At 29.6% G+C, this 17,554-nt stretch overlaps 1 protein-coding gene across 3 annotated transcripts in view; it reads right to left on the bottom strand.

The window, feature by feature from the left end:
* Positions 1-17,554, bottom strand: part of LOC111621680 (atrial natriuretic peptide receptor 2-like) — a 141,795-nt gene that overhangs the window by 11,864 nt on the left and 112,377 nt on the right. For all 3 annotated transcript variants that reach the window (XM_023363888.1, XM_023363896.1, XM_023363905.1), the window contains 9 exons: positions 16,483-16,638; positions 14,700-14,865; positions 14,471-14,620; positions 7,698-7,821; positions 7,449-7,517; positions 7,181-7,355; positions 6,341-6,439; positions 4,834-4,925; positions 4,342-4,569 (listed from right to left, as the gene is read on the bottom strand). In XM_023363888.1, the coding sequence (XP_023219656.1) occupies positions 4,468-4,569; positions 4,834-4,925; positions 6,341-6,439; positions 7,181-7,355; positions 7,449-7,517; positions 7,698-7,821; positions 14,471-14,620; positions 14,700-14,865; positions 16,483-16,638 (1,133 nt within the window). In that variant the 3' untranslated portion in view covers positions 4,342-4,467. The remainder of the gene's footprint in view (positions 1-4,341; positions 4,570-4,833; positions 4,926-6,340; positions 6,440-7,180; positions 7,356-7,448; positions 7,518-7,697; positions 7,822-14,470; positions 14,621-14,699; positions 14,866-16,482; positions 16,639-17,554) is intronic.

The following is a 17,554-nucleotide window of genomic DNA, read 5'->3' as shown; positions in this document are numbered from 1 at the left end:
TAAAATGGCAAAGAGCTTAATTTTGAGGGTAGGGATGGGTTTTATGAAGAATTGTAAATGCTAATAACGAATAAAATCGTCTTTAAATGTTACTCCTCTGGAGATACATACGACTCCCTTTATCTCCCCTCGACTTTTAACCACCAGAATATAATAGCATCAATCCCCCAAATACACAAACCTATCTGCAAAATTTCAGAAATTTTTCACAAAAAGCACAGGAGTTATTAAACTTCAAAGAAAGTGAACAAAATCGCGCCGCACACAAACAGACACATGCCTATACACACGTACTGTACAGTACATACATACATAAACATACATACATACTAACAACCATACATACGGAAATTACTCCGAAGTCCCCCCCCCCATTTCTTTATGTTTCAAGGTGTTTGAAGTCCGAAAAAGTAAAAATCTTGGGGGTCATTTTTTCACCGTTCGCCATACCTTTCCTCTGTTAGAACAGCCGGGAAAGTAAAAATAGTTTCAATTTATCATTTCTGAAGAGGCTGAGATAGAAATAAAATAAAGATTATTATGATCAATAAGGTTTTTAAGAGCATCCTTATAACTTCGTGACGACCTACTACTACACGGTTACCTTCACTTTAAAGTTTATATTTCCTAATTAAACAGGCAATCCTGCTTTTATTTAAAAAAAATAAAAACTAAGAAAATAATTCACGTATTTACTGGAAACTACAATGAAAGCATATCAATGATAATCAGCTTATTTTAATTCATTCAGACACCTAAATATGGTATTAAAATTTGTCCAAATGGAAACTTTAATAATTAAAATTAGTAACAAAACTCATTAGAGTGACAATTTTGGCGCTGCAAGTAACAAATATTTTATTTTATTTTATTAAATCTTAGCGATGCACGGGATATTGTTGAATGATCATAAACAGTGCGTTCAAAAACTGACTAATGAATCCTCTGTGATCCTTCTCACGGGTATATAAAGATCACTGAAAGATCCTTTCAACACTGTCAAATTTGCAACACTGAAAACTACAATAAAAAGTCTCCGTAACCAAAAATCCAGATTAAATCCGGTAAACGAGTGGCAAGGAAATGGAAAGGGCATGTCTAATCACTCTGTTATCAGTGAAATGTTATAGGACGCTGCGTACAGCAATATGGAGCTACCATATTGCATGTGCTAGGAAGGCATTGTCGCTGTTGCAACTGAAGTACGACAAAAGTGTCGTGTGTCTCTTGGCATCCCTGGGTTGTCACAGAGCAATATCAAAGACCCGTAGGGACTAGCGTCTTCGAAAACAGTTAAAGAATAAATGCTGTTGTGAATCCACACCAGACTGTAACTTTACACGCGCGCAGTGTAATCTACCAAAAATCAAAGGATCTTCTGTGACCAAAATTTAACAGTTACTGGTGTTAACTATCTCAATGAGATGAAAAGGAGCATCGTTCCAAGGCCATAACACACCTACTTCTAGCAAGAAAGGTCAACACATAAGTCAGTCAGGTTTCCTGATGGTGAGAAGCAAGTACTGGAATGGCTGATCTTATACAGACAACAATGCAGTAAATTTCTCAGTACTTCCTATATTATTCATAGAACACAACCGTCATGACATTGCACTATTGAAGCCTGCAACATTATTCAATAGCAGCTCAACAATAGCTACGGTAACATCTTCAATCAATCACTTGTGAAATGATAAATTTTCACCTTAGACCGGATTGAAGGTACAGACGTCCAGTTTCGTTAAGTCAAATGATTATTCTGCTGAGAGATTATACAGTCAATAATTCTCGAATTAAATTCTCACAATGGCAAAATTTCCAAAGTGCAGCTACAGCATTGCTGTTATTTTCATAAAATAGTTTCAAAGAAATGCATCGAAGTGATGGCCATTGTAACTTATAATGTTTAACAGTTGTGCCCACTGTTATAGACAGAACTTGGCTGCAACACACGTTCTTATACAAAAGAAACTATTTTTTCGTTGCTTACAGCAGCGCCTTTTGGTGGTGCTGTAAGCAACTAAATTGTTACCAACAGCGAGTTTGGTAATAATTTTTGACATAAATATCTCATTCCTGATTTGGTTGCATTTGAGCTGCTAATTAATTATCTCTCTAGATAGTATTGCATGGGAGTATTTTAATTATAGCCACCCGGTATAGGGGAGATCCTTCTACTTTGGGACACTTTTCTTTAAACCTTCATAATTTAAGTTCTAATTGATTTTTAGCTATGACTATTGAATATTTCTATTAGTAATTAATAATATCACTATATATAGTGCAACACTTGACCCTATGCTATTTTATTTATGAGAAAGTGTCAAATAATTACTTGCAGATATTTGTCCCAAGGTACAATCATGGATTGTACCTCGGGACATCAATGTTTGTACCTTGGGACACGAACAATCCTAACGTTTTTGTAAATCTTAACTTCCGCCAGATGAAAAAAAAGGATAGTTTATCCAAGTCTTTTCCTTTATAACAATATTAGCTTTATCAGTTAACAAAAATGTTTTATATGCTGGAAATGCAGGTAAGTATAAAGCTTAAGTGTTCTGTAGAAGGCATTTAAATGATTGAAAACCAAAGATAATCTCATTTTTGTATTAAGAAAAAGAATAGTCATTACAAATATAGGTCACAAATATTACTACTGTACTTACTAATTTTTTTAGAATTAATACCGCATTTCTGACAGTAATTTTCGAAAAAGGTGCAATCTTCGCGCACCCAGAATCGACAGGTAACGCATTGAATCCAGTCTTCTGTGCTCGAAGTACAGTAGTAAAATAATTTTCACCGCATCCCACACAATTATTTTACTCTCGAACTTCATCACATGAGTCGTCAGTCTCTAAGATCCTCACAGAAATTTCATCCTCAGAGCTACTAACTTCAACTTTTTTCTTCTCAAAAACTTCCTTTTTAACAAATTTAACATTTTTATTCACTTCATTCTTTTTCTTCGCGGCCAACAGAAACATAACAACAAAAGTAAACATAATAATATTAAATAAATAGTTGAGAAAAGCAACGCCTTGTACCTTGGGACAGTCCCAAGGTACAAAAAATTTACTGTCTCAAGGTACAATTTTCTCTTGTTTATAACAAAGTATGGTTATAATTTTTGAATTACAGAAATCCAATGTTATTTATTAAAATAAGTGGTTACGAATGTGGTTATCAACTAACTGTACCTTAATTAAATTACTCACCTCAAAATATTTCGATTAAAACCAAGATTCAAATGGATTGTAAAAAAAACAAACATCTATAAAAATCACACAACGTGTCACAGCGTTAAAACTAGTCAAAATAGCCGACTTTACGTCATGCATCCTGAATGTTGTAATGAAATAGCTACTAGATATCGCTACTTACTACTTCTCAATATATTATTTTTCAAATGACGAGCTTGTCCCGAAGTACAAGGTGTCCCAAGGTACAAGGATCTCCCCTATATGTTGGGACGAAGATCCTAACAGAGAATCCACCTGATCCGAGAATAAGAAAAACAAACGGTACAAGGTTAGAAGGAAAGACGAAAAAAGGCAAAGAGAAAAAGTATTCAGACCGTAATATCGTAGCGTGTTAGTGGCCGTTATCTTGTTTTCCTTGTCTGTGTCCTTTCAAATCCTATATAGTTTGAGGGATCGTCCAGGATACTTAAAGATTAAAGTTGATACGAAGGGATTGAAATTGATCAAAAGAATATGAAAATAAACGGAAGACCTATCAGAGCCAGTTTGAAAGACGTCACGGACGTAATTAGTAGCCACTATAAAGGTATGTACTGTATATTTTTTTAAAGGTGCATGTAGAAACAACTTGGTCTGTGATTTGACGTCGATGAATTTAACTATACGTCACATTCAGTTGAACACAAGAAAACAGAAAAAAATACTCATAAAGTGGAATAAAGAAATTTAAGAATTAAGAATAAATGTAGTATTTAGGCGAGAATGAAATGGAAAATTTAAGTGACTTGACACTGTAGGTGAGAGAACAGGTAAGAGAAACACAATTTTGGGGATGAAAGATCAGCAAGAAACAATAAATATCAATAGTCGAAGTATTAAGTGACACAAAATAAGACTATTGCTGTTAGAGCAGACACCCACTTTAGAAGAAACAGACACGTTACGAATGGCAAATCTTTGGGATCATGAAAGAATATATTTAAAAACTTCTTGAAATAAAAAAGAAATGTCAAAAATTTACGTAAATTTATTTATTAACTACAGAAAAAAATTATATTTAATCATATAAAATTTTATATTTTCTATTATATAAAATTATATAAAAATAGAAAAAAATTATAAAAAATTTTCATACTTTATGCCGTGATGAATTGTCCAATTTGTGATGAAATTTACGCACAATGGTGAAAGGACACTTATGATACAAGGCACAATAAGTCTGTAGAAACTCCAAAATTATTCTGTTTGTTGAAAGTACATTTTATTCGGTTAAGAAACATCCATGATTTCTCCGTTCAGCTTCTTCGTAATGAACAGGAAAATGTTCTCCTAACAGCCAATAGGTTACCAACTTTCCTTTTCCCTAAAGGGAAAAAAAACATTCTTCTTAAATCAAATTGCTGGTATACAACAACTATTGCTATTTTATTTCTATTCGTTTGCCTTCTGATTGTCTGTCTTATTGAATAAAAATAGCAATTTAACTTTGAATACAAGAATTTAAATCCTCTAAAAATTGTTTTACTTAAAAGGACGTCCGTACATTAAAAATATATTCTATTATATAACTTATAATTTAAATTGTTCCTTTTATAAGCATAATACTTATGAAGATTTAAATAAATACCTTCATTTCAACTTCTCCTCTTAGCTCAATATTAAAACATCCAAACATGTCCAATGCTTCTTTTGTTTGTGAACTAACGTGTATTTTTAATGCTGTTTTTTGAAAAATAAAATATCAAATAAATCTTGAAAATGTATAGAATTTAAATATTTTTATTAGAAATATTAGAAAATATATAGAATAACATTTTCACACACAAAACCTTTAATCTAAATAATCATAACATTTAAATTATTATTTTTAAAAAAATCCAGTAACGAGCTGCTTAACTTTCTCGGCAACATTTGGTAGCGCCATCTGTTATCAAATTTTATTGTAAATATTTTTTATATTTTTAACTATTATAAAATGGCAAGGAGCTTAACTTTGAGGGTATGAATGGGTTTTATAAAAAATTGTAAATGATAATAAGAAGTAAAATTGTCATTAAGTCTGGCTATACTGGAGATACACATGATCTCTCTATCTTCCCACTCCCTCGATCCTTAATCATCAAAATTTAATAGCATCATTACACCTAATACACAAACTTCCTTGCAAAATTTCAGAAATTTTCAACAAAAAGCACAGAAGTTATTAAGCTTCAAAACAGGATGAACAAAATCGTGCCCCTCAAACATACACTAACATCCTCAGTCTAAAAATATAAAAATTTTGGGGGCATTTTTTTTTGACCCATTGCCATACTTTCCCTCTGTTATATAGCCTATAACAGAATGTAAAAATTAAAAACAAATTTTAAAGAAGAACAGATAAAGCTTGAAAATGAGAATAACTCAGCAGTATAATTCTACAACTACAATGGAAACTTGCAAAGTTTTATTTATATTTATAACATTAGCATTTAAATTTTAGTAAAGAAAATAAAAAATTATTTTAAAGAAAGTAAAACATATTGCTTTGTATACCTGTAAGAATTAATTAATAAATCACAATGTAACTCTGTAGTCTATAGAATAATATATTTTATTAGAATTTTTTAATAAATATATTGATATAATATATCAGAAAACCTATCTTTACACTTTAGTTTCTAATTTTTTTCAAATTATTTTAATAGGACTATCACTCTTTTCTCTTAATAAGAATAATAATAATAGATTCTGGCATTTAAGTGGATGTCTATTAATTATTTTTTAATAATTGGCATTAAAACATTTTAATAAAATCAAATATAATGACTTATGACATATCTACAGCCTATCTTAGTAACTGTTAATATGCCTGAACTAATTAAACTTATTTCAGCAGAATAGAAATGAAAGTTAACGATATATTAAATTACTTAATTAGTATTTAACAAATGTTATTTTTTCTTTATTAATTAAATATTATCATCTCTGTTAATCAAGCACAATTTTCTTTAGGAATACAAAATATATATTTCATAATTCCTTTATATATATATATATATATATAAATATTCTACAAATTTATTTATAGATTTCTATATTTTTGTATATTCTTTTATATTATTTTATAATTTATTTCTGTTTATAAAACTCACGTAAGCCTGTTGATTCCATTCTGGATGCTGTATTGACCGTGTCACCAAATAAACAATACCTTGGCATTTTTAATCCAACAATTCCAGCAGCACAAGGACCTGAAAATTATTAATAATTTAATTATCCGACGTTCATAATGCATATTATAAAACTGCATATTAAATTATAATTCAAGAATCTATTAAGTACTTATGGAACAAGAAAAGCATTTGCAAACTATGGAGAAAGGCATCATTTAGTGCTATACAATAACCTATAAAATTTTGGGCAGTTAAAGAAGAGTGGCAAAACATTGACGAAATTATACGACACCTGTTTGCAAACAGAAAAAGAATTTTTAAATTACATTATAATTATCTTGAAGCCATTTATTAATGGTGGAACAACTAATGATATAAAGTAAGCGACATAAAGTTCATTTTTTAATTGCAATGTCTTCGTGAATGAATTGAATATGAAAGACACGTCTGTGGTTTTTTATTTCTTTTAATTATTCTCATTGAGAAACTACATAAAGAAAACCATCGCTCATATTATAATTTACCAATTTTCTATCATTTTTTTTTCAATAAGAATGTCGTAAATATTAACCAATTTATTTTGAATAAATTGAAAAACATAATAGAATATTTTACTTACATTATTCAACAAACATATAAAGCAATTTTATTTTAAATTCAATTATTATACGAATATTTATGAAACGAAATTATCAACTTTGGATAAAATATGCTCATTTACATGAAACTTTTAGAATTTTTTTTTAAAGTTATAGTTATGTAAATTTTAATCTAAAAATTGTACTAATTAGAAGAAATTCAATTAGAAATTTTCATCACCTGTATGAATTCCAATTCTTAGTTTTAATTTTTCTTCTGGTATATGTTTTATAGGAAAGGTTTTCACTGTATTCAATAAAGCTAAGGACATCCTGGCAATTTCACGAACATGTTTGTTTCCATTCTTCGTTGGAAGGCCAGAAACTACCATATAAGCATCTCCTATTGTTTCTACCTATATCATATAAATATTCAATACATAATAATTTATTTTATATATTATAATTACAATTACTACTTAAAGGTAGTAATTTATTTACGGTCATACCTTATATACATCATAATTCTCTATAATCGAATCAAAACAAGTATAAAGATCGTTGAGAAAGTCAACAACCTGAAAATTTTTAAATTTGATGTAGAAATTGAAGTTTATTATATAGGAAAATATATTTATTATATTCTAATCAATATATATAATTTGAAAAAAATATTACTTGTGAAATGCAAAAATTACATTGTAGAAATTGAGAAACAGTTACATTTTATAGAAACAATTTATGATTTATTAAATTACCTGCATTGGTGTACTCTGTGCAGAAAGTGCAGTAAAACCAACAATATCGCTAAAATATATTGTTACGTTGTCGTAAGCTTCAGCTGCAACACCTTCTCCTAATATTAATTGATTTGCAACTGTTCTAAAATAAAGAAATGACATTAGTAATTTTCTATATTTTTCTTTTGTGAAATCTATTTTATAAACTGTAACGTTATAATTATTTCAAAATTCGAATTAGTTATTTTTCTGTTGTAAAATACAAGCCCTCACGTAATACTTTGTTTTTTTTTTTATTAATGATATATTTAAAGATGATTTAATTGCAAAGTGTTATGCATTTTGGAAACAATATGTTACATCCTCTTGCTGGACACTACTACAGATTTCGTGGACTCATATCTCATTATTTAAGTACCGAATCTATTTTCAATGACTGCTTCATTGCAAAAGAAAACAAAGCCGGTCTTCTTGATTTATGAAAGTACTGATATTTGTTAGAGTACTTGAGATATATTAAAGTAAATTCGTTTGTCTCCGACATTTTTTTTACGTTGACTTTAATCATTTTTATCTTTTTACTTTTATCACGCTATTACATCATTACGTTTATCATCTGTATCTTTTCCATTTAACTTTTTTTCTCTAAGTAAGAATCTAAGGAAGATTCTTGTATAGTTCTTTTCGCTTCTTTCGTGGTGTAATTACTAAATTTTCCCAATAGCAATAGTAATTACTGCTAATTGAATCATACTAACTTCAGCTGCATAAATCTCAGCAACTTCATCAGGTGATTCTGATTTCTTTTTCTTTCTTTTAGTATATCACTGACAGCAAAATATACATAAAAAATTCATCTGTTTATTGGCCATCATCTTGTTTTAAAAGCATTGTTTATATTACCAACGAATGTAGCTTTATTGTAAACATGTTATTAGAGCAACTACTTCAAATTGAGACATTAGCATACATGAAAAGCCATTCATTAATCTACAGCTTTTTCATAGAATAGTTGCAGCTCTACATCAAGATATTACAATTTGTGGATCGTATCCATATAGCTGAAAAAGAATTATATTAGCTGATGCTAATTCAGTGTACATAAATTTTTATAGTGTGGCAAAGCCAACGAGTAACAAAATTACTTTTTTCTTTATCGCTGGCTTCACATGTTCAATAAATTTTCAGAGAGACCTTAGGGAACGTTTTCAAAAGTTCTGTAAGACTGCCCGGTGGATACTCAGCAAGCATCGTCCCCTAACTGAAGTGTCTTTCTTTTTCTTTTGAAAATAGACAATTGAGACAGAAATAAACCCTATACAAAGAATCAAGATTGTATTTGTTCTTTCTCCGTTGACAAACCTTGCTGTGCATTTCTTCCCTCTTTGCCCAATTAATTTTGCATTTTTTGTACCTAGAAAGTTCAGTTTTATCCAAGACTGTTGACGCTATTAGATCGTTTTTATAACTGAAGTTAATATGAAGAAAAGATAAAAATACATTTCAATTATAAAATTAAATTAAAGTGAATGGATTAGAAAATATCAACATTTCAAGCACTGTTAAACTGTAAATGAACTTGCTAAAATTTCACTCTCTATTGATATAAAAATCAATAGTGTGTAAAATGGAGTGTAAATGATGAAATTGTTTACTTCAAAAAAGTGACTACAAAAGAATCTAAATAAATAAGTTCTTTCTTAAATTTATATATAATCTTCAGCCTACAAACACATATATTCAACACTATAATGTAATATAAAACAAAGTTAAATAGAATCCTCATTTTATGTTTATGTCTCTAATACACTCCTTCCAAAGTTGATATTACCACCATCGTTTTTGCAATGACACGTTGGAGGTGATCAACGGATTTAGTTGAAAAATTTTGAATAATCCGGTATCCTGATTATCTGTTTGGCCCTTTGAAAGACACTTTTGGGAGACAAGCGATTCACCCGATTCAGGGTTCGTCATGGTGAGGTACTGACACAAACCGGACTTCTATTCTTCAGGCATAGCATCGTTACCAAAGCAATGGGAGAAGTGTCAGCGCGTGGACAAGTACCTAGAAAAATAAACATCAATTGGAACTATGTAACACACAGTTACATTGCCATTACTGAAAGTCTGGCTTGAAATTGAATAGTCCTTGTGAAAAAAAGAAAATAATAATTCTTGAAATATGTCCTTATAGAAAGTAGAGAAACGAAATGTAGCAGACAAATTCATGCATTTTCCTATGTTAAATGTATCTTGTTTATTAATATCAAGATACTAATTTTAATATATATGTATAATTGTTTAATTTTTGAATTTTCTAACAGGAATATTATGGTATCAATTTTTTCCTTAATACTACAACCAGATCCATAAAAACGTTAGTGTTTGAATTTGAAATCAAAGTAGTGTTTGCCATACTTCCTTTATAAATACTGTATTAAAACAATGTCCTTTATTATTTTTGACAATAATCCTAAATGATCCAAACTACGCAATAAAAATCCTTTCGGTTATTAACTAGTTTAAAGATGTAAACATCTACCACATTTAAAACATTTACCACATCGTTATTTAATATAAAATTTATATAATTAGTAGAATTTCTTTTAACTATAATATCAAAGTATATAAAACTATTCATCAATGACAACAAATAAATCCCTAAAAGATAAAATCATTAGTTTATAAGATTTACGTTTGAACTGATTATACCTTAAATATATATTTAATGCTAATTTATTTGCACACATTAAAGTATAAAATGTTGTTATAATGAAGATAATAGTAATTAAAATTTTAAAATTAATTAAATTATTATTATTATTACATAATAAAAATGTCAAATAGTAAAGAAATGTTGCATTTCTTAATACTGTTTTCTCTTAATCAGTTATTTGATATATTTTGACTTACATCTTTGCCAATATTACCTTTTCAGAAAATAGTTTTCCAATACTTTTTCAATTTAGTGCTTTGTACGGAATAAAAATAATTAGGATTCAGCTTTCTTCATAAAAAAATAATAAATTTAATATCGATAGTAATTGAAAACGAATAGAAGCCATTTTTAATTTGTCTAAGATGAAGGAATATCAATAACAGAAAATCACTTGTCTTTTATCGGTGATAAGCGTAAGAGTTCTGAAGTAGATAATGATAATCATTTCCCGAGTAAAAGACAAACTTGAAAAGAAATATTGGAAAGATGATGATATAAAATGAGAAATAGTTCAAACAATAAAGAGAACATGGAGATAATCATCAATAATCTAGCAGAGAATTTTTTTAAGTCCAGGAAACTATCACGCTAAACTTTTCGTTTTAGTTATTACAGAGTATATTATTTCAGAAATATCCTGTTATTAATACAATGATATTTTAATACGTTTAATAGTACGTGTAATATATTTCAAAAGTACACAACAATGTTACTGACATATAAAGAAATTGCTCTTTGTTTAATTAAATTAATTAAAAACCTACTAATGTGAGGTGGGAATAAGGACATATCACACCAAGATAATAAGCACAAACACTCAGGTATCAACGGAATACATTTAATAAAACGAGAAGGGGTGTACATTAAAATCAATTAAATTAACAATTAACATGAAATAACTAAAATGCATTTCGGACTATCGGAATAGTCCCTCTTCAGTTGGATTACACATATATAAAAGGTGAGATACGTAAAATTATACAAGACAAAGGAACCGTTAAAAAGGTATGATCATTGAGCAATAAATGGGTGTAGAGGAAACAGGTTTAAGGTGGCTTCATTACGTTACATGGTAGCTTGACATAAGGGTTACTATTATAAACAGTATTAAAATTAGCGAAATAATAAGGTAATTTTTTACAAAATAAGTTATATCTATATACCATAACAGTAGTAAGATGGAGTTTGGAGGTAGCATTGCTACAAGATGCAGAGCAATTATGAGGGAGGTGTGTTACAAGCAACATCTGGAGAACAAGTGATGACTAACATCTTAATGGCCAATCTTCATTACATCACTTCTTAACCAGGTGTTAGTATTAAGACTATAGATTTCATCATTTAATAGATGAGGGTCTGTGCTCAAATATCAACTGGGATCTAGGCAAATTATTCTATTATCCCACCACACATTAGTAGGTTTTTAATTAATTTAATTAAACCAAGGGCAAAAAGCAATTTCTTTACATTAAATTTAATTTATAGAATAATTTGCCTAGATCCCAGTCGATATTTGAGCACAGACCCTCATCTATTAAATGATGAAATCTATAGTCTTAATACTAACACCTGGTTAAGAAGTGATGTAATGAAGGTTGGCCATTAAGATGTTAGTCATCACTTGTTCTCCAGATGTTGCTTGTAACACACCTCCGTCATAATTGCTCTGCATCTTGTAGCAATGCTACCTCCAAACTCCATCTTACTACTGTTATGGTATGTAGATATAACTTATTTTGTAAAAAATTACCTTATTATTTCGCTAATTTTAATACTGTTTATAATAATAACCCTTATGTCAAGCTACCATGTAACGTAATGAAGCCACCTTAAACCTGTTTCCTCTACACCCATTTATTGCTCAATGATCATACCTTTATAACGGTTCCTTTGTCTTGTATAATTCTAAGTATCTCACCTTTTTTATATATGTATACCAACCGAAGAGGAACTATTATGATAGTCCAAAACGCATTTTGGTTATTTCATGTTAATTGTTAATTTAATTGATTTTATTGTACACCCCTTCTCGTTTTATTAAATGTATTCCGTTGATACCTGGGTGTTTGTGATTATTATCACTGGTGTGATATGTCCTTATTCCCACTTCACATTAGTACGTTTTTAATTAATTTAATGTTACTGATGTTAGACATATGTAGGACATGATAATGATTCGACAGATGATAAATAATTGTACTGTCATAGAAAAGAGCAATTTTCTTTGAAACACGTGTTAATTATGTAGGCCTATATAAAAATATCCTAAGTGAAATTTGTAATGAAAAAATGACTTTCTAATTAAACATTTGAATATAACTTATATCTAAAATGAAGAAAAAAACATTTCAAATTTTGATATCCTAAATGTAAATTTCTTATTCATGGGCAAAAGTTATAAAAATTTATGTATCAAATTCAATTTAATAACGAACTTGTTATATAATTTTTAATATAATTAAAATTAATTAATAATTTTAAATTAATTTTCAGAAATTCCTTGCATAAATTTGTTATAACAACAGAATTTATTAGATTCAAAAATTTTAAATAATATTTTGCGACATGAAGCTTATAAAAATAGCAAAAATATTTACTGCAGTACTTTATATTTCGACATCAAATCGTATGAAACAATGAAGTTAAATATTCGAAATATGGAATAATGCTAAAAGTATTTATATATATAACTTATATAAAATCTAAGCCTGTGTTTAAATCGAAACACAAAGAGATTTTTTTTCTTTCATTTNAAAATGATATGGTACGGTTATATATATAACTTATATAAAATCTAAGCCTGTGTTTAAATCGAAACACAAAGAGATTTTTTTTCTTTCATTTAAGAGCACACTTTTTTCCTTTGACAAATCACATGGGGAGTGCGGTATCTTTTGTGGAAAATCTGTGGAAAGAGTGATGCTGATGCACAAAAAACGATTCAGTCTTAACTTGATTGAATGTGAGAATCCCGATGGATTTTTCTATAAATTAAATTACTTGATCTACAAAAGCACATCACTAGAGAAGTTCAGAACTTTAAGTTACAACTGGAAACAATCTCTAAAGAGCTACAAGCGGTAATTATATTCAAAATTTGACAAAAAACAAAGAACGAAAAGAGATTACACGAAAATTATCAATGGCATCACACACAGTGATCTTATATTAACAGTATTGCTTTTAGGTGATTCCACAGGAAAAATTCAGAGAGATCAATCCAGAGAAACGTGGTGGACTGGAATAAGACCATTTTATTTCCCAGCGGTTCCTAAACTGCTCTGCGACCACTAACGCAAAGCTTCATCGTACTGATATTAAATCTGCTGTAGTAACTCCAATGACAAATTCTCAAACATTTCGTCCACCAAACGTTTAGAATGTTCAGATATTGGTCACTATTCCGGGTGACGTTAATGAATACGAAATCTAGAAGCAAATTCCACACTAGATGTTTAGGGTGCAACGTAGTGCACATTGTAACGGTTATAAATTCTATTCCGTGAAAACAGTGTCTCGCCAGTTCACAAAATGTCCTGAAGAAGTTGTAGTTCTTCGTGCCGTAAATTTAATATCATGTTATACCACTCAAAAGCGTTTGTGCGCTCTGCATTTTGTATTCATTGAGATAGCAGTGGAATTGGTACTTGTCATGGCGACGTAACAGCCGGTGTATTACAGTCTGCAGTTCACTATCTAATCGAAATAATGCTGGAAAGATTTCTTTGGTCTGTGGGTAGATATTTAAGTGAATACTCTGTATACTTATATATGTATAAGTTTTAAAAATTCACGAATTTAGGAATGTTCTAGGATCGGGCTGTTAATATAGCCTACACATATACGAATGAAATGCAAATATACAAATATTTCAAAATCCGAAAGACTTCCGGTCCCAATGATTTTGGATAAAGGATTCTCAACCTACTTTAAATTGTCATCCAAGCTACCTTCGGATATTCTGGTACATGCATAAATAAAAGACTATTCCTATCCAATGGGAAAAACTACCGTACAGTTTATGTACAGTACTTAATTTAATATTGATTTTAAACAATTTATGCTTTACTTAGGCAAGAGTTGATAAAGTAGGTCCTCGGCTTTTCTCTTTTCTTCTAAATAATCTGCGGTTCTTTCTTCTACAAGAGCTTCTAAATTATTTGCATACTGCTCCATTCTTGAGAGAAGATTATCCAAGATGTTACCATTTTCATTCTCTCTATAAAATATTATTTTACAGAAAAACTTATTTGAAATACTTAAAACCATATTGTTTAAGTTCGGAAACTATTTTATACCTATTTAATTTTCTTATCACTGATTTTAAATACTGGAAATCAGGTCTGTCGAAAGGATCTTCAGACCAACATCTCGCAATCATTTTACGTCCTTCTTCGCAAATATATTCTCCTAAATATGGACGAAATGGTTGCTTCTGTTTATTTTTTACATTTTCGACAATTTCTGAAACAAAATACATTAAAACTGTATAAATTATTTTATAAAAATTTAATTAAAAACTAATTAATTAACTAATTAATAATGTATGAAAATATGTTTCATTTAATATATTAGAGATATTTATAATATTAATATATATATTTTACAATATAATTAAATATAAATATTAAATACATAGAAATCATATTTTAATTAAAATTTGACAAATCCTAAAGGATTATTTCTGCATTATGATAAATTGAATTCATTGAATGCTATTGATGCCTACAGGAAAACTTTCATGGGAAACTGGCCACTATTTAGGTGTTAGAGAAGTGAAGAAAACCCGACAAACGTCCTTTGGTCGGTGCGAACCCGCAACTCACTCGTGTTCAGTGTTCAGTGACCCACTCGGCCACTGGTAGGAAGAAGAGGAGAAATAGTGAAGACAACGTGTCAAGAAGTAAGTAGACTACACATAGGCTAACAAACTGTTTTATTGTCAAACTGCTTCTAGTTCTTATAGATCTCTTCTATATAGAGTCGAAGGAGTACAGTAGAGTTTCTGTAATCCGACATATATCGAATCGGCAGGTGTCGGATTACAGCAGATTGTCGGATTACTGAATTTTGTATGCATGTACGAACTGCACAGTAAAAAAACGCACTTGGCTCACAGGATAATTTACCGAATTACTCACGAATGTGACTGTTTTGCTCACCGCACGTGCTATAAACAACTAGCAACTGATTGTATACATGTACTGTACAGTACATCAAAATCTCTGTGGCACATATCGACAAGTAGTAGTAACACGAAAATTTCATGTGCGCTGCCCTGTAATGTCGGATTACAGGACGTGACAGACCTGCGAGTAACGGACTATAGTGTCTATTGAAGGGATGGCGAACCTGTGACACGTAACGTATCATACGTTTTCTATTTATAATCTGTCTTTTACAATCATCCTTTTTTTCAAAAAACGTTTTATACATTTATTCTAAATTTCAAATATTCGTTTAATTTACTTAAATGTCATTATTCGAATGGCACGCATAAATATCCTTAAAGCTAAGTATGCTTTCTATGTGGCACAAGAGCTCAAAAAAGTTGGCCACCCTTGCTCTATTGTATATGATGCAGTGATAACGTCGATAATGATATTTGTGTTATGAGAGTAAGATGGAAAACAAATCTGTCATTTTGCACCAAAGGAAACGAATAGCTTTGAAGTTAAAAGATGTGATAAATAAATTTTCTTTCTTTTTAACCGCCATATAATAAATAATGTTTTGTAAAGTGTTAAGTGAGAGGAAATAATTGCCTATTAAACAAATTGGAATACAGTAGAATATTGCTAATCTGGCCATTTTTTGCGCAGAGGAATGCCGGATTACCAAGTTACAGGACTAAAGGCAATGAACGATATGGGCTGTCGCCCTTTTTGGAGCTTTATTTTGTTATTGTGAAGCTATGCACAGGGATACAGTAATTTCAAATTTAATTCTTTAAAATTAATATTAATTATAAAATATTTATCAATTAAAATCAGTTTAAAAAAGTTATCTGACAAGTTTTATTATGATAAAATTTTAAACTTAATTAAAATAATGTTTTAGGTAAACAAAGCTTCAACATACCTTTTGGGCTCAGTTCTACCGTACCTAGATAGAAAGGACCTTGTCTCATCACTATTTCGTGCGCGACGACAGCAAAGGAATATACATCTCCTTTCTGAGTGCCTTCAGGAGGAGGTTTTGATTTTCGAAGTAATTCTGGAGCCATCCAAAGTTTCCCTATTATTAAAAGACACTGCGAAGGTTTCATAATTGAAAATTGAAGTTATAAACTTTATCATACGCGAAATAACCTAATTGAATCTATACAGTGAATGACAGTTTTAAGGTTATGTTTGAACCTAAGCAAGCATGGACTCGCAAAGATCCTCCATTTGTACAAGTTTATATAATGTTTTATCGGGTATCGTGTGATAAGGGATTTACAAACTCTATGATCTTGATTATATTTGCGGATATAACCTTTGATTTGAGAATACAAACTCTAGGATTCCAATGTACTAAACTAAAATCGAGAATCAATGTATTTGTGCTTATCTGAGAATCTTAAAAGCATGAGACTCTGAGCAATCTGAATACCCTCACTGTACAATGACATAAATAATATAATTTTCAATTTTTATTTAAGTTCATTTCAAAAAACTGATTTATGATATATATCTTAAGTGTGTTTAAACAAACTTTGAAAGAAAAATATGATAATAAGAACTAAATTTAATTTTGTTTTTTTAATCTAAAAATTCCATTTTTTCGATTGAGTACAAAGTTTCTACTAAATAAAAAGTGATTAATTATTCACTTATAAATTATATTTAAAACTAATTAATAAACTACATTTAATTAGTTATAAAGAATTCATAAATTTTATAATTTACCTTTTGTAAAAGCTTACATTTTAAATACATAAACTTACTTTTATCGCACTTACAGGCATACTTATCACGAAAAAACTTATTAAAATTTACATAAAATGATGAATAAGTGTCAGTTCAAATTGGCTATTAATTAAAGTTGTCATATATTAATTTATTAAAAGAAAAAACAATAGCTTCTGACTCATTAAAAGTAAATCATATGCCTCTAGCAACTAAAAAAAATAATAATAATAAATTTGAACTTAACAAGTTGCAATTTC

Source organism: Centruroides sculpturatus, unplaced genomic scaffold (genome assembly GCF_000671375.1).
Source record: "Centruroides sculpturatus isolate CEXI.00-Female unplaced genomic scaffold, Cexi_2.0 scaffold35, whole genome shotgun sequence".
NCBI classification, from domain to species: domain Eukaryota; kingdom Metazoa; phylum Arthropoda; class Arachnida; order Scorpiones; family Buthidae; genus Centruroides; species Centruroides sculpturatus.
Note: the sequence above shows the minus strand (reverse complement) of the source record. Positions and strands in the feature narration are given on the sequence as shown.